Below are 23,223 nucleotides of genomic sequence, written 5' to 3'. Positions count from 1 at the left end.
AAGGGAGCAGAGAAATGGCTAGGGTCATTCCCTCATAAATAACTGAGAAGTTATTTTAGGAGTTTTTAGAAGCTATGGGAAAAGAAATAAGAAAGTTATTGAATTCTCATCATCAGGACAGTAGAATAAATACATATTTATATAAATAAAAATTTGTCTAGAGCAAGTAGTTTTAATCAAGTTAACTGGTAATAAAACATGTCATTAGTTTATACTTCCATAAAATATACTATGGATTTTCTTTAAATATATCTTCAAGTATTTGTCTGTGAAAGCAAAAGGCATTACATTAGATAAAAAGGTAAGTAAGTGGTCCAGGCCACTTTGGCCTAATTCTCAAAAAACTCTAATAAAGCAAGAATATGGAGGTAATTAATTCCCTACATAATCTCTCAATTTTTAGAGCTAAGTCTCATGCGTTTCAGCAGTAAACCATGTCATTTTCTGACAAATGGATAAAATTCTGAATTCCATGTTATTGTTGTGTGGTTTAGTTATTACAAGATTAAGCAGCATTAACATTCTGTGGTGAACATTAAGGACTATAACTTTCATTCTTAACACAGGCATAAGATACACTTCTGCTGCATTAAGTGGTGCCTGTGGCCTAAAGTTTTGTCAAAAAAATATTTTTGAATCTTTTCAAATACTTGGATGGGAACTAGGCTATACCTGGTTAAAAAAAAAAAAAGAAAAAGCCCAAATAACAAAATTTCTTTACAAGGAAATGAAAAAAAAAAAAACTGGTTTAAAAACACTTAAAAGTAGCAGTTTTATATAAATATAAAACTTTTTATATAAATATATAAATTTATATAAATTTATATAAATTTATATAAATAAAAAACCATATTAAAAAAAAAGCCAAGGACCAAGGATCACCAGCAGCCAGCCAAAGAATGCCACAGTCATCTGGGAGAAAGGATTTTCTTGCTGATGTTTCGATTTTGGACTTCTCCTAGCTCTAAAACTTCTTGTCAGTGATTTGATCCCAGATGACCTTAACATGGATTTCAATATAATATAATTTACAAGAAGTCTTCCAGAGAGGGATCATGTACACACTCAAATTTTCCAGTTAGTATCTCAACTGTTATTTCAGGATACAGACGTCACCTAATCTTATGAAGCAAGCTTTTCTTACTTTGAGCATTATAAAGCTGTCTTCTTCAGGCTTAAGATCACCTACATTTAACTTTACTGAGTTTGTTCTACTTTTTAACCATGAACAATTTTTGTAGTACTTGCCTTAATCTGTAAGTTTTCTACATCTATCATCTTAGTATATGTGCAGAAAATAATGTGACATTTTTAGCTATCACAATTGGGCATACTTGATATTTTAAATACATTTATTTCCAAGCCCATGGTAGCTATTTCACTTTGATAAAGATATTAATTTTTCAATTGAAAGTGTTAGAAGATGGATAAATTGCTCTATTAAATCTTCATTAACTAAACTCTTCAAACTTTGATACATGACGGTTTCAACACGAGCTGCACAAAGGATGAAAACTTAATTTGAAATACAACTAATTTCCAGACACATTAGGATTGTTCTATACCATTTATTAGTGAAACAATGTTAATATAATTCAAACATGTTTTTGACTATACACCTTCTAGAACAATTCAAAGACTGTCTCTTGACATTTACTCAGAAGAAATAATTACAGCATTCTCCGAGTACTGTGTACTATCTACTGAAGAAATTATGACTTTGAGTTTTTTCCTAGTTTTGACTTCAGTCAACTGTTTGAATCTTGGAGAAGTCACACCTACACTTCACCTTAATTTATGCATCTAACAATCAAAAAATATTTAATAAGTGTCCATTATGAGCAAAATTTGGGAAGAATAAAAAAAATGAGTAGCTGGATGCTATAATCAGGAAGATGGAATTAAGTTATCTTTAAGGTTCCTTTCAGCTCTTAAGGTTTTAGCTATGATTTATTAGTAAGCTTCATGTATAACTAAACACGTTAGCAGTAATGAAAATGATGGCCATGGCAGCCAAGTACAATTAGAAAACTTTTTAATATATTTTATCAAAGGAAATAGCAAAATGATTTGACCAGTATCAAGACATGAACTAAAGCATTGTTGACCATGGATTACAATTGTGAAATGTAAGGTATGTGAAATTCAAGCATGCAGAAAAGCTACATTAAGAGGCTTGTTAGAACCTGAATTTGGTTACACTGTGGGATCAAATAATGACCCTATCTATGTATGCAGGTCTCTCTCTTTCTCATTACAGCGAAAAAAAAAAAACTTAAAAGATGTTCTTCAATAACAGAATTCTAATGGGATTTAAATATATTTTAATTCTCATCTATACAAATAACCTTAGATCAAGTACAGGCAAAAACATAAGTTGCAATAGCATCTACATGTAGTATGGCAACTTTGAAAAATAATATAAAGTTCATTCACCATGCAGAAGTGAAAACAAGTCTTAAATACTTACAACACACAGTCATCATTGTTCAAAAGGTAAGCATATTTTTCAGCAGTTTTGTAGTGCTAAAGTCTATAAACATAGCATGTACAAGTTTAAAGAATTGTGATTAAAACTACTGCTTTGATCCCCTTTATTGGAAAGCTAAAATATCTTATTTTTTCTCTCTGATAAATACATCTAAAATAAATAAATCTAAAATAAACTAGGTAAGGAACTTACTTTTTAAATCTATACTCTGAATGTTATGTGTAAAATTTTAAATTTGTAAGATTAGGAAACACCTCCTCTACAATGTCCCTTACTCATTTTTACACTACTAATGTAGATTTTAGAGGCTAAATTATTCATGAGAAAGAGTTCATTGGAGTAAACCTTGGAAAACCGGGAAAACACAAAGAGGAGAGAATTAAACTATTAAGAAAGGCCGATTGTTCCACCTGTAGCTACACTTCAGTTACTTCAATTGTTTAGCAGCAAGAACTGCTTGATTCCTATTGGGCATTGTCAACATATGCTGATTTTTAAAAATTGGTACTCTGACCAAGTAAATTTTGAACATTATTTCACTCCATTTTTTTTTTACAAATTCTAACATGAAAAATGAATGATTCTTGGTCTAGATTTTAACTTCTGTGAAGTCTTTTTTTTGTTTAAATCTGAATCATTTCTAACTTTTTAACTACAGACAGGACATACTGGGTTTACTGTCAAATCAGAATTTTATTTTTTTCTCTCAGTAACACCTGCATTTAATAAACACTTAATTTTCAAGAAAAAAACACGTTTAGTATGAGATCAATTAAAAAGAAAACAAATCCATGAACATCTCACATGGAATTTTTAATAATATTATCTATTTATATATTTCAATTACAATAATGATCTCAGCAAAGAAATGGAAACCCCCACCCCCAGTTTTTTAAATTTATACAAAGGGATATGATAAAAGTACTGACTTACTTCAATCAGTCTTTTGCTTGACAGAAATCTGTAGAACTACAGCTGAGGAAATTTTCTCAAGTCTGCAGTTATCAGAAATAAATATAGCTCTCTTCCTTTTGTTTTCCATTAGAAATAGATGTGTAACTATAAAGTGGTTTTGTTTTACAATCACAAAAACATTCATTAACACTGCATAATGTCTGTTTTAGTGAAGGGGTTTGCCTAGCAGTCAGCACTGGTCAGAGGGATTTAATCAGTGTGGCCATCTCCTAATCTTTGTATAGAACATTAGGGAGATCTACTTCCTCTGATAATCACTGTCCCTAGACCTAAAAGAAATGTGAAATGTTCTTGACCACTCATCTACCAGATAACAATAGATACTGCTACTAGCTACTTTAAAACTGAATTCACTTTTCTTGTCAAACAGTATAAAACAAGTATTTATTGAGTTGATGTGAACTGTTGATTTTTAAATATTTTGGGATAACCTTCAACTTTGCATATTAACTGTCAGATCTTAAGAGATGACAATTAAGAACAAATTGATGTTAAAAAAAACAGAGGGTACAAGGGTAGTTTAGTGGTTAGAATGCCCACCTTCTGTGAGGAAGACCCAGGCTTGATTTCCGGATCATGCACCGGAAAAAAAAAAAAAAGGGTGGTGGTGGTAGCAGCAGCAAGGGAACTGTTACCAAAAAAACAATTCCAAGAAAAGGAACACTGAGTAAACTGTAAAATAAAAATTGTCACATGATGGGCATTTTTATTAGAATAATAAAGGCTTATTGAAAAAGCAAGAGAGCAGAGTTAAATGAGAAAATATTTTAGGTCAAAATGGCATATTTCTTTGCTTTAAAGTCCTTCAGCTGATAAAAAATTATTTATACAAAACACATGAAAATGATGTAAGGACATTATTATAATTGAACTACAATGAATTAAACTTTAAATTTTTCTTTAAACATTCAGCTAAAAGGGAATGCTCAACATTATTATAATTGTTGAAATCATTTCTTTTTAAAATAAAATTTTATGAAAGAAAGTCTTTTCCTGATACCTAGTTGAAATGTTTGAAAATAATCAAAATGAAATCAATCAACTGATTATCCTTAATCTTCTCCATCCTGTGTCACAATCCAATGGTTCTGTCAATAGGAAAACACTTCAAATAGAGAGCCTAACTTAGTGTACAACATCCAAAATGAATTCATTTCAGAGACAGAGAGTACAAAAACAAATAGGTAAACGGCTACTGACTAAGTTCTAAGGCAAATCTCTAACTTCAGTCAAGGGTTCAAAATTTCTTTCAGCATTCACACTGAATTGTTATAATTGAAATTAACCTATTTGAAGGGTTCCTCTGTTAACCAATTTTCTTTCATGTGGTGACTATAAATTGAATTATCATGGTCAAATAATTCCTGGATAAAGACCGTTGCAGATACAGACAACAACTTAGCAGGTTACTAGCATTTATATACAATTGATAATCTTAAAAAAATTTGCTATAAGTTTTATTTCAAAACATCTAGCATTTTTTTCTGGAAAATAAAATAACTGACATTAGGTAACATGACTAAATGAATTAGCTGAATTAGTATCACTACAAAGGAGATAACGATCATGAGAGCAAGTTTCTTATCTTCAAAACTTGAACTCAATAGCCATACCATTTATATTATCCCAATCTGTCACTTCAATAACACTGGATGTTAATGTCATCTCCACTGTTCTTCCATTCAAAGGGCAGCTGGTGGTAAAGCGCCTCTAACAGGGATAAATTATTTTTATTCCGTGACTTTATTTTATGTTTAGAAAGGTAGAATAGCAGAAAATAAAGAGGCAAGACAACAGACTTTGGAGGAGTCTTCTTTCTTCAGGTGTATGCAGAGGTAATTATATTATGAGTATGAGTCTGAAAAATAAAAGCATTTGATAAATTAGTCTGAGGAGACTAATATAAAATTCCTGAACAAATTTCATTAATGTATAATCACACAAATATTGAAGTTTAATTTAAGTTTGTTAGTTTTATTATAATCATTTAAAATACCACTTGCCACAACAATATAAGCATACTTTTATTAAACATGATATATGAATCATAAAATTACCAGAACTCATTTCTTATAGAAAAAAGAGTAAAAAACATACTATTTTAAAAGGAATGGGTATCAAATTTATTTGGAAGGGAAAGTGGTCTCAACTAGTCAAATACATGTTGAAAAAGAATGAAGTTGGAGAACTCACACTTTCTGATTTTAAAGTATATTACAGAGTCACAGTGGTCAAAATAGCAGGGTACTGGCATAAAGATAGACATACTGATCAATGGAATGGAACTGAGAGCTCAGAAACAGACCCTCAGGTTTATGGTCAACTGATTTTTGACAAGGCTTCCAAGTCCACTCAACTGGGACAGAATAGTCTCTTCAATAAACAGTGCTGGGAGAATTGGATATCCATATCCAAAAGAATGAAAGAGGACCCCTTTCTCATTTCCTACATAAAAATTAACTCAAAATGGATCAGGGACCTAAATATAACAGACAGTATCATAAAACTAGAAGAAAATGTAGGGAAACATCTTTAAGATCTAGTGATAGGTAGCAGTTTCCTAGACCTTACACCCAAGCACAAGAAAAAAAAAGAAAAATAAAATAGACACATGGGACCTCCTCAAAACTGAATACTTCTGTGCTTCAAACGACTTTGTCAAAAGGGTGAAAAGGCAGCTGACTCAATAGGAGAAAATATTTAGAAACCACATATGTGATAAGGGTTTGATATATATAATATATAAAGAAATCCTACAACTCAATAATAAAATAACAAACAACGCAATAAATGGGCAAAAGACATGAAGAGGCATTTTTTCCAAGGAGGCAATACAATATGCCTAAAAGGTACAAGAAAGATGCTCATTTTCATTAGCTATTAGGGAAATGCAAATCAAAACCACAATGAGATTATCATTTCACACCTATTAGAATGGTCACCATTAAACAAACAGGAAACTACAAGCATTGGTGAGGATGTAGAGAAATACTAACACTTATTCACTGCTGGGGGGAATGTAAAATGGTACAGCTGCCATGGAAGACGGTTTGGCATTTCCTCAGAAAGCTAAATATAAAGTTGCTTTACAATCCAGCTATCTCACTAACTCAGTATATATACAGAAGAATGGAAAGCAGGGATGCAAACAGACATTTACACACCGATATTCATAACAGCATCATTCACAATTGCTAAAAGATGAAAACAGTCGAAATGCCCATCAATCAATAAAAGGATGAATAAAATGTGGTATATAAATACAATGGAATATCAGTCAGTAGTAAGGAACAAAGTCCTGAAGCATGTGACAACATGGATGAACTCTGAGGACATTTTGTTGAGTGAAATAAGTCAGACACAAAAGGACAGATATTGTATGATCTCATTAATGTGAATTAGTTATACTATGTAAATATACAGACACAGAATCTAGAATATAGGTTATCAGGAGACAGAATGAAGCTAGAGAACTGGAAGTGGGAGTTTAAATGTGCAGAATTTTTAACTAGGTTGAATTGATAGTTTTTATAAAATGGACAGAATGAGGCAAGACTACCATTTTGTCATTTATTCTTTTGAATGGATTTGCAGGATAAAACACATCACCTATCCAAATCAGTGAAAACACTGACCTGTTTAGAGAAGGGAAGAGACACAGATTATTATATAAAAAACTGACTGGATCTGGGTTTCCTCATTTCATTAAAAAGAAAAAAAATAGCTTCTAGGTTTAATGGGGTTTCTGTGGCTTTCATGGATTGCTTTCTTCCAAAGGCCACTGCTGTAAACAAAAATATCAGATGAATCCTGGTAGTGAAGAGGAGAACCTCCAAGTCAACAAGGTTCTCAAAATGTTTATTATCTCTAATAGTAAATATTAGTTATCATAACAGTAACTATGATGAGGAGGATGATACCACAGAATTTTATGGCTTTAAAAGAACTTTTTCCTACAGTAAAGGTAGAGAAAACATTACATAGACACAAAACTCTGAAACTATTTTTAGTCTGTGCTAAAGATGATTGATTTTCAGTATCCAGACATATTTTTGTATACATCTACTATCTACAATACATCTGTCTTAAGTTATGAAAGTAACAAACAAAACAAAGCAGTAAAGCTTAATTCGAACATTCCTAGTTTTTAAACTGCTTCCTCTCTTATTCACTGCTAGTGTGATTTTCTGAATGATATATAGCCTGAGCTGTACTTCCCTTACTTTTTTGAGTTCTGTGTTGCAAGCTGCCTATACGGTAAAGCTCAGAGATAAAATGATTAATTTACTATTTAAATAAATGATAATGTTAGAGTATAGCATTTTCCCTCTAAATCTTCAATAAAAGCAAAAGATTTATTGACTTTACTGGAAACATGCAGGATTACAGAACCAAACAAGAGAGCCAACATTCAGAAAAGTATTACATTCTAAAGCTATTCAAGTTAAATAGGGCAAAGGTCTATCTAAATGTTTTTAAACTAAGAAAATAAGATTGAGAACAATTACTAAAAGTTTTTAGTCACTTTAAATAAATAAAAAGCTCCCCAAGTTGAAAATTAATATACACACAATAATCCACTGTATATAAACAATGGGGGAAAAAAGATAATGTCTACAAAATCTGCTACCTCTAGGATTAAAATATGAGCAGTTCAATCTTTTACCTGCGGAAAACATATGAACCACCTGGATATTATGCTTAGCTTTTTCCTTACCTAATGTGGCAACTGTTCAAAATGAGTTCTGGTGGATATTTTTAGTTCAGCTAGAAGGCACTCAAATTATTCAAAGAACAATATACTTACAGAATTAGGAATCTAGTTTCAGAGACTCACGCCATTAAAATTATTACATGATAAGGAGCACGCAGGATACAGTCGAGTTGAATGATAAATTATTAAAATATGTTTCAAATTATCTATTTTAAGATAAACTTAAAATAAAAGTGTTGCATTTTGTCACTACCAATGCAGCAAAATAAATTTTACTCACTTAATATAATTTATTTCTCCTGATGAAGGGCCTCAATGAAAGCATCAAGTTTTTCTTGAATTTCTCTAACTTTCTCTGTGAAGGTAAAAAGAAATAACACATAAGTTTAATAAAAACAAGTTTATTTTTCAAAAGCATGACAAACCACAGGATATAATTAATAAATGGCATGGGAAAGTTGTTTGTTTGGGGGAAAAACTAAGTCTGATCATTCCAACTTATATTCAAATAAAATCTAGACGAATTATAGTAGTAGCTCTTAACCATTTTTTGGAAAGTGTGAGGGGGGAGAGGAATGTCATGGGCCCCTTTGAGAATCTAATAAAAGTTATGTACTCTTATACAGAAAAATGCAGGTATATATACATATAAAAAAGTATTTATAGAATTTTAAGGATTCTTTGAAGCCCAACCAAGGACTCAATAGTAACCAATGTTTAGAACAAGAGAAAATAAAACTATTTAAAAAAATTAAAAGAAATGGGTATTTAAGTGGCCTTAGACTCAGAAATGATTTCTAAATAACTTAAGTGGGGAGTGACAAAGGAAAAGATCAAGCAATGTAACTAAGCTAAAATGTTACTTACATGACAATATGTATTTACCAAAAAAAAAAAAAAGGCAAAAGAAACTTAAGAAAACATTTTCAACAAATGAGAAGAGCAATAATAATAATACTTTACAAATGTATACAAAAATGTACTTTCCCAGCTATAAATGAAGATAAGTTTAAAAAGAAAGTATAAAAACACCAGAGTTACTGAATACAGATTAACATTATTTGAGTTGAGTTTAGGTTTTCAGTTTATAGATGTCCACATAAAATCTATAATTTCTCTCTGAAATGTAAAGATTTCCTTCACAAATGTAAACTATTCACAGTACATATTAATCTAATAGAAAAATAGAATAGCCTTGATATATACTACTTCATAGTTAACTCAGTCATGCATTTACTTTAAAATATAGGTTATATTAAGCATGATGACAAATCTTTTGTCTTTCACGATTTAATATATCAGTGGGAACTAATGAAGTGAAATGAATCATTCAAAGCTAGTGATCTAGAGGCAAAATTGCAAAGCGTTATATTCTATAGGAAAATGGGTATTTCTAGATGTATTCAATATTTGGTATTTATATCTCTTACCTTTAAAGTACATAATCCGACAAGAAGAGAGATTGCCATGTGAAAGGAGGCCCAGATGCAAGCCAAGGCACCTCAACACTGCAGCAAGTCAGCACCAGAAAGCTACAGATTTGGGGAAGAAAGCATGGCCTCACTGATGCCTTGATTTTGGATTTCTAGCTTCTGAAACCTGAGCTACTTCCAAGTTTTGTTCAGAAAAATTTATGGATATATATATTTACTGATAAAAAACTATGAGTCAAGAGATGGTCAAGGAAGAAAGCACTATAAAAACAAGACTTTGAGGCATGCCTAAGAAGGACCTCTGTTGTTGCTCAAATGTGGCCTCAGTCTCTCTAAGCCCAACTCTGCAAGTAAAATCGTTGCTTTCCTCCCTACGTGGGACATGACATCCAGGGAGTCAAATATCCCTGGTGATGTGGGAGAGGACTCTCAGGGATAAATCCAGACCTGGCATCGTGGGATCAACAATTACATCCTGCCCAAAAGGGGGAAAAGAAGTATAATTAATAAAGTATCAGTGGCAGAGAGAATTCAAATAGAGTCAAAAGGCTACTGGAGGTTGCTCTTATGCAAGTTTAAGGTAGACCTTGCTACCTATCATAACCTGCTAACCTCCAATCAGGACCACTCCAGCCAATCCTAAAGAACAGCTAGGACAATATATAGGATTCCACAAGGGTTCCAGGCACTAGAGTAACTTTCAAGAAACCCACAACCTCTAGCTGGGTCCCTGATCCAGATAAATTCTGAAACCTAGCCCAGCCTCTCCAGAACATCAGAATAGTTCCATCTCCCTATCCCATATTAGTGACAGACCCTTCCAATAGCAAAAATTTAGAACTCCCAAACAACCCAAGAGAGGTTTGGAAAGATCAATGGTGATGGTGGAATTATATATAGAAGATAGGACTTAACAAATGAATACGAATGCTGAATCATTAAATTGATAGCTCTTTTAGTCTCAGTACTTTAGAGCAGCTAGAAGCAAAAACCTAAAACTGTGAAAGTGTAACCCATGTCAAAGTCTGAAATATGTTCTACAACTAATTGTGGTGCTATGCTTTGAAATTTACAACTTTTTTGTATATATGTTATTGTTCACAAAAAAAGGAAAAAATATCAATTGTGATGATAAAAAAGTATTTAAGCCCTCTAGTCTCCTATATTCTAGAACAGCTAGAAGAAAAATATGAGAGGATTATGTGCTAGCCCATGAGAAACTCTGGGATCTATCCTGTAACTACTTTTTGAAGGGTGCTTTGAAAACTATTGCTTTTTTATTTCTTTGCTTTGTATATATGTTATATTATACAATAAAAAAAAGTTAAAAACAATTCTATCCAATGACATTTTAGCCAAAACAGGGAACAAGTAGGATGAACAGACTTACTTGAGTACTTTTTCTCTTTTGCTACAAATGCATTCTTTTTATAAGGTGTGGAAATGAAAACATTGAGTGAAAACTGTGTAGTAATAGGAAAAAGGAGTAAGAAAAAATACTAGAATATTCTCCAACAGAAAAATAAATCTCTGGAGAATTGTTGGCTGATAAAAAAACAAACACACAAACAAACAAAAAACCAAACAAGACTTCTAGGGGGTGCAAGGTAGCTCAGTGGAATAACTTCTGCCTGCCATGCAGGAGACCTGGATTTGATTCCCAGCCCATGCACGTCCCCCTGCAAAAATAAATTCAACAAATGGTGCTGCAATAATGGGACAGTTACATGGAAAAAGAATGAAATATGACCCCCACCAAATGGCATACAAAAAAAAAAAACCACAACAAAAAAACAAGACTTCTAAAACATGAAGAACAAAACTACCAAGGTGTCATACCATTAGAGGATCAATCAACTAAAAGAACAGAAAAGAAAGCATATACAGCACTGTGGTATATGAAATAATCTCGAAGTCAGAGAAAAAGGGAGAAATTTATCGAGATCAATACCCAGATTACCTTAAAGAAAGTATAACTCAACAATATGTAGTTACTTCAGAAAAAGTGAACTGAAAAAAAAAAGGCACACTCTCATACATGTCCGAAAGTTAGGATAAATAGGCTTATGTCATATAGGAGAACAGCCAGCTGTTACGTCATAAGGACATTCAAGCAGCCCTACAGAAACATCTATGTGGTGAAGAACTGAGGTTTCCGGGTAAAAGCTATGTGAGGGAGTTATCCCAGGAGGGGATCCGTCAGCCCAATCCAGCCTTCAGATGGCTGCAGTCACGGGCAATATTTTTACTGCAACCTCATAGAAAACTTGTAAGGAGAACCACCCAACCAACCTGCTTCTGAATTCCTGACCTATAGAAACTGTGAGGTATTGAAGATCTGCTGTTTTTAAAGCTGTAAGTCTCAGGGCAATTCAGAATTAGATAACTAATACATTCATAAAATAAATAGCAGTATTTGGATAAGCAAAATTTCATACACAATATTGTGCTAAAGAAGTTAGACACAAAAAATACATACAGTGTGATTCCATCTATGTAATGTAAAAAATAGGCAAAACTGATTTCTGAACTTAGAAATCAGGATGGTGGTTGCGATTGTTGGGTTGTAGTGAGGTGGGGATAGTAATTAGAAAGGGTCTTGAGGCAGAATGCAGCAGCGCTAGCATTGCTATTTTTTATTATTCATTTGTATGCTGGTTAAGGGGGTATGCTAATTTTTGAAAATTCATAGAACTATACACTTACAAGTGACATGTACACTTTTGTGCATATATATTAAATGTCAGTAAGTTTTAAAATATATTAAAAACCAAAGTAAATGATTTGCAATTGAAAACAGTATAAGTGATGAATATCCAATAAAAGGGTGAACTGTCCTTTTTAGGAATACTTATTAGTATTGTTGGAATTCAAGAAAGCCTACTATGACTGCATATAAAGAACACAATGTTTTCATATCGTTTTTCTCATAATTTAAAACTTCTAATTCCTGGTATTAGACTGAGACTAATATAAAACATGAGAAGAAGCCCAGTGTTTTAATCTTCTTGAGAAAATATGATCATAGTTATCAGAAAGGCAGCCTTAAGTCTTTATATATAAAACTAAACTAGAGAAACTAGAAAAGTAATCTCACTCATCTCATGGAAGTTTATTCTGAGTTTTTTTGGTAGGTAGACTTCTACTTTTCAACCTGCAGTAAAACCAGTAAACATACTTGCGTTTCCAAAATAAGGCCAAATTCTTAACTTAAAAATTGCTAGAAACAACATATTTTCTTCATCATCTGAATATTTAGAGAGTTCCATCTAAGTATAGGTCATTTTTATTTTTTACTTTTTGGATTTTTTAAAACTTTTTTATTGTTAAATAACATATACAAAGAAAAGAAAAGCAAAAGCAATGATTTTCAAATTACACTTCAATAAGGAGATACAGAACAGATTTCAGGGTTTGTTATGGGTTACCATTTCAGGTTTTCCCTTCTAGCTGCTCCCAAACACTAGAGGCTAGAAGAAATCATTTTTTCTTTTTTGTGAAAAATAACATACATACTAAAAAGCAATAAATTTCAAAGCACATCACAATAATTAATTGCAAAACAGATTTCAGAGTTTGGTATGGGTTGCAATTTCATCATTTTAGGTTTTTACTTCTAGCTGCTTTAAGGTACTGGAGATGAAAAGAAATACCAATATACTGATTCAGCAATTACAGTCATTTGTTAAACCCTACCTTCTCTGTATAATTCTACCATCAACTTTGATCTTTTCTTGCAGTCTTTAGGGGTATTTCAGCTATGCTCATTCTAACTTTTTCATGTTGTAAGGGGCTGTCAATAATACGGGGTAGGGGGATGGAACTAATTGATGTTCTGGAAAGGCTGGCCCCTCTACATTTCAGGACTTATCTGGTCCAGGGACCTATCTCAAAGTTGTAGGTTTCTGGAAAATTACCCAAGTGCATGGGACCTCTGTAGAATCTTATAAATTACCTCACTATTCTTTAGGATTGGCAGGATTGATTTTGGTTGGGGTTTGGCAAGTTATGATAGGTAGCAACGTCCAACTGAAGCTTGCAGTAAGTATGACCTCCAGAGTAGCCTCTTGACTCTATTTGAACTCTCTCAGCCACTGATGCCTTATTTGTTCCATTTCCTTTTCCCCTTTTGGTCAGGATGGCATTGTTGATTCCACTAAGAATAGTTCATTATTTTAAGAATTTTTAAAAATAGGAAAAAAATAGGAGAAAGAATTTTCTAAATTGACTCTTAGAATCATAGAATTTATTTATTATTATTTTTATATGGGCAGGCACCGGGAAACGAGCCCAGGTCTCCAGCATGGCAGATGAGAACTCTGCCACTGAGCCACTGTTGCCCACTCAAGAATCAAAGAATTTTGAAAACGGATGGGGTCTTTTAAAAAGTCATCTATTTTGAATAGTACAACGTGATAACTTACAACAAGCATTTAGAACTTAAGAAGCTACTCAAAATATTTCACTGATAAATATTTCTATTTAGGAAAGCTGTACTGTAAGAAGAAAGGAAATCTGATTCTGTTTGATATATAATCTTATAGCCCTGCCAATGACCTCCATCCTCAGCTGGACAGGCTATCTGTGGGAAGGTGGTACAGTAGCATCACTCACAAGAAACTGTTCAGAGTAAGATCTATTCATATTGACAGAGACCAAGAGCCACGCTGATGCAGCTGTTTAACTCTGTGGTGTCTGGAAGAAAATCAAATTCTTTAAAAATTAGAAACAAGCAAATTTTTCCTAAATGAAAGCAGAAGAACTATTTAATTAACTTTAATACGAAAACCACAGAATAAAAAATGGCCAGATTCCCCTAAAAGGCTATGTTGTAAAGCAAAATATTTTATAATTAGAATATCAGGACACAGTATTACCATGCCCTGAAACTTCAAAGGACATTTGAGTAACTTACTAAGAAGTAATAGGAAAAAAAAAGGGAAGACAAATGTTAGTTAAAAGAAAGAATAATTGTGATAAACATCTTTTCAGTATTAAATAAAATTTTTTTTTTCCTATTCCTTCTTTCACTTACAGAATGCATTGGGCATCTTGCCTTTGAGAAGCATCCACTGCTTATTTCCAACAGCATTCTAAATCTATGAAGTAGCAACTATGAAGTTTAAGATGATTTCACATACACACTCACATTCAGCAGATATAATTCTACAGGTATCACTGCTAAAGATGAGAAGATTAAAGCCAGGAGACTCAGTCTTGTTCACAGTTGTATAGCTGATAGCAGAACCAGCTCTGCAGCTACAGCCTCTGATTCAGAAACACATGCTAGCTCTGCTATTATAGTCCGACTCTTAAAGTTAGCAAAACTAATGCTATTATTCCAAGCACATTTGTTGTAAACATTACACTTTAGGTGAAATTATATATTTTGGTAAAAATCAGGGAAGGGAATAGTTACTAAGCACCTCCTAAACTGTCCTATGTCTAGAGATGACCAAAACTGTACAATACACTATAATATCCTTATGAATATTATTACCCCTTGAAGGGGCTAGATCTACACACATTTGGAAAAACCATGGGAGAACAATAAAGAGTGCTAAATTGGACAAATAAAGGTCCTGCACCTTCAGTGTCCAGAACAATGCCTGGTTCATTGGACATGCTCAGTAAATATTAAATAGGTTAATGAAATTCCAAAAAAAACATGGCACAGACAATAAGGGCCATAGGTCATCATGAAGGTAAAAGCATTTAGTTTTTGTTATGCTAGTGACCAAGAGAAAAGCCAGGACTACAAGAACTGATGTAAGCCTGGAAAGAGGAGGCAAGGTATGCACAGACACAGGAAAGCCAGTGGGGTCACATCTGAAGCAGGTGAGAGAATTATTCAGGTTTCACAACACAATACCAGTGGAAAAATGAAATTTCAACTTAATTAATGTACATTATCAAAACTGAAACAGGTTGAGCTGTTCATATATAAATTTGTAGATTTAGATACTAAATTTCATGCTTCATGAGGATGATACATCATGACTAAGTAGCATTATTTCACATATTTCTATTACTGATGTTAAATTTTATGTTTCCAAAGTGTCTTATGTACAAACTATGTCATTTGTACAGAAAACAGAACCATAGATAAGAAATCAGGTTGAATATTAGCAAGTGAAACTTTCTACTTCTAATCCTTCTAATCTGATTCTCAGTGTTACATTGTTTTCAAATTTCAAAACCTTATTGTACTCAACTATTTTACCATTGAAATTACTTTTTCATAGAAATATGTGCACAGATGAGAATGGCTAACTACAAAGAAATCCCTCTTTTATTATTACTTGCAATATTACGTATTATAAATATAAAAATGTAATAGATAACTTTTATGTAATTTGTGATTTACTTGATAAATTAAGCCAGCTAAGGAAGGGATTAACAAACTGTTATTTCTGTTACACTGAAACAGACACTCCTACATGCAGTGAATACTCAGGCTATTTTCCATTTATGCAATGTTTACTTAAAAGATGAGTTATTTCAAACATCAATTCATTGTGCTTCTTGATTGAGTCATGAATATTCCCATAATCCCCAACTCATAAACCATCAGTCTCAGTGAATGAAGTTTCTTTTCTTTTTACTTTTCTTCTTTTTTTTATTCAGATGACACCTATTCATGCTTTGGGTCTCTTTATCTCCACATGAAATGATACTGCTACTCTCATTTTCTTTTTGAATCTTCTGATACTTGCTCTAAAAGTCTCAAATACAGACTAATCTGTAATTAGGTTTTGAATACACTGTGAACACCAAAAGGCCAAACTTGGGAGAAGGTTCACTTCAGTGGTTAACAGTTTAGAACAGCAACAAAGAACCACACATAAAGCACTAATACATGCACTGAAAAAACCTTCTACAACTGTTGATACTTTAAAGAAAGCATGAAGAAACCAACTGCAAATTTACTACAAAGCATACTTTTTAAGCAAACCATATACTCCAAGATCCAAATGTATCTTAACAGAACTGTTTTATAACATGCTGCATAAGCACGTTGTACCAAGTTTTAGGACACCTTGCAGGTGAGATTCTGCTGTAAAAAGTTGTCCATTAAAGAAACGGAAATAAAAGGAACACTTTTTGTTATGTAATATATGTTGCTCCTGTAAATGTTTGCTTTTTATTAAACAGCTACCTGTAAGTGCCCTTTAGATAAAGTTCAGTATTTAAAGGAACCATCTTGAGTATGGGAACACAAGGAAAGAAAAAAATAGATGAACAAGAGATCATATTCAATATTCTGAAAGCTACAGTCAAATTGTAGGTTTAGCGCAACAAAAATGGTACATCTTTTATAGTTGACGAAAGGGAACATCAGAGATATAGTCAAACACACAGAGCTAAATTTAGCACTTATCTTCTGAATCTTGTGTCTGAAATTTGTTTCCCTTAGAAATAAGGCAAGATTCTTTTAAACAGATTCATGAACGACAACAAACAAAATATTTCTGCTTGTTACAGAAGGAAGCAACAATTCCCATGTCCCGGGAAGCTGTTTGAGACTGGACCAATATTTTAAACCTGGGATTCTATACTTTGGGGTTCTTTGGATTATTTCCATTATTTCAAAAATCCAAATGGAAAGTTCTGCTTTGGGCTGGGATTATATTTACTCTCCTAACAACTATTTATTTAGGCTGACTGGAAATCATGCACCTGTATTTGTTGTACAATAAAATCTTCTAAAACATGGACTTTACTGGAATACACAATGAGAAGAGTGTTTGATGAAAAAAAGGTTAGGAATCTCTGGTTCTGTATCTTTAATATCAAAAGAGGCAGTTATTTTATTTGATTGTGATAAAGGTGAGAATATAGTGTATTATAAAGCATGCCATATTTGCATCAGACCTAGATCTAGTCCCAGCTTTGCCATTAACGTTATGGCTGTGGACACACATTTCCAGTGGCTTTAACTACAAAACAAGAGAATCTGCCCAGATGAATTCAAAGCCCATATTACTTTAAAACTTAGGACTGAAGTGTACTATTCTAACTTATAATTGTATCCTTTTTTTAAACTTGTTAATGGTACTTTTGTCAATTCGTTAGCATCTGTTTATTTGATGGCAAGGTCATGGTAAAAAATGCAATCATGAATTACAATATTATTCTCATGGGGCTACAGAATTCATTTTGGAAAGATCAGGTTTATGTTATTTCCGGGAAACAATGTGGGGAACAGCAAGCACTGCTGGTATGGATTATCCACTTACCAAAAAGCCTGCCTTTTGAAGTCACTGAGCCTAGCACAGTACTTACTATATAATAGATGCCCTGAATATTCATTTTTGTTGACTGATCTGACTTAATCTATATTTAATTCAAACATTAAAGATGATTATTTTAAGAATTGCCAACTTCAGTTACCAGAACAATATAGATTAGAAAGAAAGCTGCTGTTAAGAAGGTCTGTGAGGTAAATTACTACAACTTCTGTCTGCTGAGTGTATAAATAGTTCAACAGTGACTTGTGGATAAACACAGCTTTTGTGTCTTTGAACTCTTATTACTACAAGCATTTCTGCAAGACTCCTCCTGCTAGTTAATCAAAATCTCTTCAAATAATTTTTTGACATTTTGAAAGGAAAGTATACCACTAGTGTGGATGTACATACATGGAGTAGCCTTATATTTAGGTACTTATATTGGTCAGGACCTTCAACTTTCATAAATGGACGGCAACCCTAATTTCAGCTTAGCTAACTACTAATGTTTATGGATTACCCCTTAACTAGCAACACAGAGAAGCATCATTCCAAATACTTGTCAAAGTCACTGAGCATAGAACCTTTACCTTTTCTGCTACCTGATACTTATGAAAAGATTCAGCTGCAAGAAGAAATGATAATTATGGAATATTTTTTTATGGGGAGTATATATTTTATCCATTTCTCTAGATATTATATATTTTACCTTTACATGAGCTGAACCAATAGCTATGCATCTGGACTTCATCACTGTTCCCCAGGAAGCATTTATGCTATCAGTCTACAATGAAGAAGATAATAATAAAGAGCCCCAGGAAATTCATGATTATTTCTACTACAGCCATTTAATTCACTATATCATATAATTCAGTGTTCCCTTTATGAGGATTGACAAGAGAAATTTCCCAGAGTGTGTATAAAGGGATACTTAGCCACTTGCTGTGTTGCCTGATGGCCACCATGAATCATATAACCAAATTTACTTTCCATTTGCATTAACTACTAGGAAAGTGAGGACTAAATTTGCAGTTCCTCTTTAGGAAAGTATACAGAACCCTTAAGCGTGTATTTTATTAGGACATACGAATCTTATCACAAGCTTTATTTATCTTCATTTACCTGGGTTTTTCCTTCTCTTCCACCCAAATTCTTCACTTAAGTATTTTTATCTTTTATAGAGAATATATCTTTGTAAATTGCCTCAATCTTTCTTGGGACAAGACAGGGAATTAATAAACAAGTTTAAAAGGCCAGTCTGGAGAAGACATACCACTAGTCTGATGATTTATGCAATATACCATATTCTAAAAGTGGTCTTTTTATACTGGTAATGTTTTCTAGAAAACTCAGCACTTTTTATTTTGGGGGATATTTGTCACAGTTAACCTTCTATGACTATTCTATGAGTGGGAGAAAAAAAGTATTTTCACTTCTGCTCAATTCTTGGGAAACCCAATGATATAAATATTTAAACTTGAAGTATTTATTTTCAGCAACACAAGAATCAAATTTTTTGACACTTATGATGTTTTTAAATGTAAACACTAGATTCTCCTGCAAGATTATAATCTTCTACTGTTATTATATTCTGAACCAATACATGAAATATTCATATTAATTTCATCTATCAATTCAAATTATGCAGAATAAGTTATTTTACATGCTAACTCACTTATGACACACTGCTTTTTTTTCTAAAATACAAAAAAATTCATTATTTAAAAATGAATATATTCCTTTTGCTTCCATAGAAAAACCTAAATATCAATAAATTTCAAAAAATATGATTTAGGCAATTGATTGAGAAGGCTAAAAAAATCTTCCAAATGTTCAGTAAAATATTCAGTCTCAATCAATTAAATATGCTTTTAAACAATAATTTTTTTCTCCTCTAATTTTCTTATTCTTAAGCATAAATTTTTCTCTGAATTTTGCTAAGAGTAAAGTTGAAATATTTAAGAAATGGAAAACCACCCAGGCGGCCCTTAAAGAGACAGGACATCATTTATCACCTGGAAAGACAGATTTATAAGAAGAGGGCCCCTTCTGTTCCTTTAAAACTGCAAAACAGATGGGAAGTGAATGGACAGTCAATGGGACAAGAAAACACATGGGAGGTACTGCTGTATATATGTTCCCAGCATAAGAAAGAGGTCAAGATTGTAACTGCATGACTGGGTCCTGGAAAGGGTCTTTCTTCAAGCTGTTACAAAGACAAACGTTGTTCCTCATCCTGCTGTCAAACTGTTATAAATATTGGTTTGTCCAAAGACCTTCAGTTCTGAAGCTTAAAAAGGAGGTGTAACAGAAGAATGAATCATGAGAATGATTCTTAAACAGTTAGCTCATTAACGAATTTTTAAAAGCAAAATAAGACTGAAGGATGTAATTCTGATTTATGAATTAAACTAAAATACTGTGATGAATATGGAATAAAAAATTGTTGGCATGAAAACTTATGTCTCACACGAAATGTTGTATTATAACTTCAGAATTAATTTCACACAAATCTCTCTAAAACATATTTCAAGTCCCGACTTTGTCATAAACATTTGTTTATGCTAACTCATTTATGACACTGCTTTTTTTTTCTAAAACACACAAAAAAATTCATTATTTAAAAATTAATATATTCCTTTTGCTTCCATAGAAAAGCCTAAATATCAATAATTTCAAAAAATATGATTTAGGCAATTGATTGAGAAGGCTAAAATTTGTGCTACTGGCTCCATCATCTGCCTCAGTGATGACTCTATAAGACAAACATGGACAAACATAGATAAGTTTCATGAACTGTAAATCATTACAGCAATGTGAGGGAGAGATATGATAGCTTCAATCAGGATGTGGATTCCAAAATACCAAACAATGCAGAGATATATGGGAATACTTTCTATTCCTGAATGTGTGCCTGGCTCATTGCTTTCTCTTGGTGTTATTCAATAGTTTTGGAGGAAGCAATTCCAGCAGACATGAAAATAAAAATTTGCAGAAAGTTAAGAAGGAAACTGAGGGTAAAAAGTGAAAGCAGCAGACAAACAATCAAAGGTTTTCCTGCATAAAAGAGAATTAAGATCAAAAGTAGCCAGACTGCATGGAAGGATCAATCCAACAGTTTTAAGATGGGAATGCCTGAACATCGAGGACACACAGGAGGTGTCAGTGTACAGAATACAGGTGAGGATTAACTTTCAAAGGAGAGTAATTTTCAATACAAGTTATGCTACAATATAGCCTCTGGAATACCTGAACTATTTAAAGTAACTGGTACGCTAGGTTTTATTTTAACTATGTCTCTGCCACTGCTGCTGCTGCTACTTCTTTTTATTAATGAACATTTAAAAAATAAGTTTATATGAAGAAAAGGAAGAGAAATTTATTCCACACTGTTAGACGAGAAACTAGAAACATGAACAATGACAATGAACTGAAGATATGGGGTATGATAGGAAGCCAACTTAAGATCTCTTCATGAAAAATTCTAAAAGCTACATGAATGGACAAGTTATTGATGAATGCTGTGTGTAAAATAATACATCCAATATAAAATCATTGATAACATATTTATGAATAAGTTCTGAGCCACCAGTCAGGACTGATTAAATAATTTGTTGTTGTTAACTCCTTGAGAACATTCTGAAGTGTACAGTTATAGTCCAAAAGGTAGCAAAATATTAATTTAAGTTATATCTCCAAAAAGTGACAGAAATTGTGTTCCTAGGACTACATTAAAAAAACTGTAGACTACAGTGTTACAGTGGTGAGCATCTGGGTGCGAGTAGGGTGGAGGATGGGGGTTTATGTGTGGCAATTTGATTTAAAATTTTGCCTCTCTGTAATTTTAAATTTTCTACAATGCATATGTACTAGTTTTGTGATAATAAAGTTTTAGAAAAAAGAAAAATTAAAATTCTGAAAATGTATTTCATGATGACAGGTACAGATCTGTATAAATGACTCAAGAGTTTGTAGTGGCACCAATAAAAGAAGAGACTAAAAAGACTAATACCTTGCCTTAGGAAAAAGGAAATCTAACGGAAGTTAATAAAAATCACAAACTTCTTTCTGTCATTCAAAATACTAGAACTAGGGAGCAAATGAAACAGCTGTCCTAAGAGAAATTAAAATGGAGTATTTCTGTACATATTAGGTAACAAACACAGAAAATCTAATATCTAAAAAGTTTGGACAAGCTTGAAACCTTCACTAGTTTGAAATTTCAATTTGTTCCCTATGACCCATCCACAATAGGTAGTTAGAGGAAATGAGAAGAATTCAGTGACTCCTAACCACTAAGGATGATACCATGATGAGCAATTACCATGTGCTCTCATGAAATGTCTCTTGGTGTCACAGCCAAAAAGAAGTTATTTGAGAAATATTCTGTATCTGTAAAGATTGATAGCATGTATTAGCTTCATCATTTCCAAAAATAAGATAATTAAGATTATATAAATTTTAAGGCAAGTTTAAATTATGCTCACTTGTGACAGAAATAGTTCAGAAATGTTTAAAGTAAAGATTTAAAATTCCTTTTGCTTCCTCTTAACCCACCTCTACAACTACATGTGGCAAACTCTATTTCACAAAGATGTGAAAATAGAGGTGGTCAGAGATGCAGTTTAGTGTACAACAATCTGTCAATTCTTTATGACTCTGCTCTCTTCCTTTTTTTTTTTCAAATGATTCATACCTACGTAATGGTTGTTCAATTTTATTTCTTAGATATTGTTTCACAGGCCAATGAATTGATCTGTGATTAGATTTAGTTTTTAATGGCTAGATTCTAATTTCTTCCATTTTCGAAATGGAGAGAATACCCTGCATCAAGGGGTTGGGAAAGCCTTCTTGACAAAAGGGAGAAGAGAGAAATGAAACAAAGTTTCACTGGCTGAGAGATTTCAAGCAGAGTCAAGAGGTTATCCTGGAAAAAGTTATTCTAATGCATTATATAGATATCCCTTTTAAGTTTATAGTGTATTGGAGTGGCTGGAGGTGAGTACCTGAAACTGTTGAGGTGTGTTCCAGTAGCCTTGATTCTTGAGGATGATTGTATAAAGATATAACTTTTACAATGTGACTATGTGACTGTGAAAACTTTGTGTCTGATGCTTCTTTTATCCAGGGTATGGACAGATGAGTAAAAAAAAAATATGGATAAAAATAAACAAATATATAATAGAGGGACAAAGGGTAAAATTAATTGGGTAGAAATACTAGTGGTCAATGAAAGGGAGGAGTAAGGGGTACGGTATGTATGAGTTCTTTCCTTTTTATTTCTTTTTCTGGATTGACACAAATGTTTGAAATAATGATCATGGTGATGAATACACAACTATGTGATGATACTTTCAGCCACTGATTGAGTACCACGTA

General features: G+C 32.7%; 1 protein-coding gene across 6 annotated transcripts in view; it reads right to left on the bottom strand.

The window, feature by feature from the left end:
* Positions 1-5,190: 5,190 nt before the first annotated feature.
* Positions 5,191-23,223, bottom strand: part of OPA1 (OPA1 mitochondrial dynamin like GTPase) — a 101,938-nt gene continuing 83,905 nt past the window's right edge. For all 6 annotated transcript variants that reach the window (XM_077117900.1, XM_077117902.1, XM_077117901.1 and 3 more), the window contains 2 exons: positions 8,461-8,535; positions 5,191-5,324 (listed from right to left, as the gene is read on the bottom strand). In XM_077117900.1, coding sequence (XP_076974015.1) covers positions 8,471-8,535 — 65 coding nt within the window. In that variant the 3' untranslated portion in view covers positions 5,191-5,324; positions 8,461-8,470. The remainder of the gene's footprint in view (positions 5,325-8,460; positions 8,536-23,223) is intronic.

This window comes from Tamandua tetradactyla, chromosome 10, assembly GCF_023851605.1.
Source record: "Tamandua tetradactyla isolate mTamTet1 chromosome 10, mTamTet1.pri, whole genome shotgun sequence".
NCBI classification, from domain to species: Eukaryota; Metazoa; Chordata; class Mammalia; order Pilosa; family Myrmecophagidae; genus Tamandua; species Tamandua tetradactyla.
Note: the sequence above shows the minus strand (reverse complement) of the source record. Positions and strands in the feature narration are given on the sequence as shown.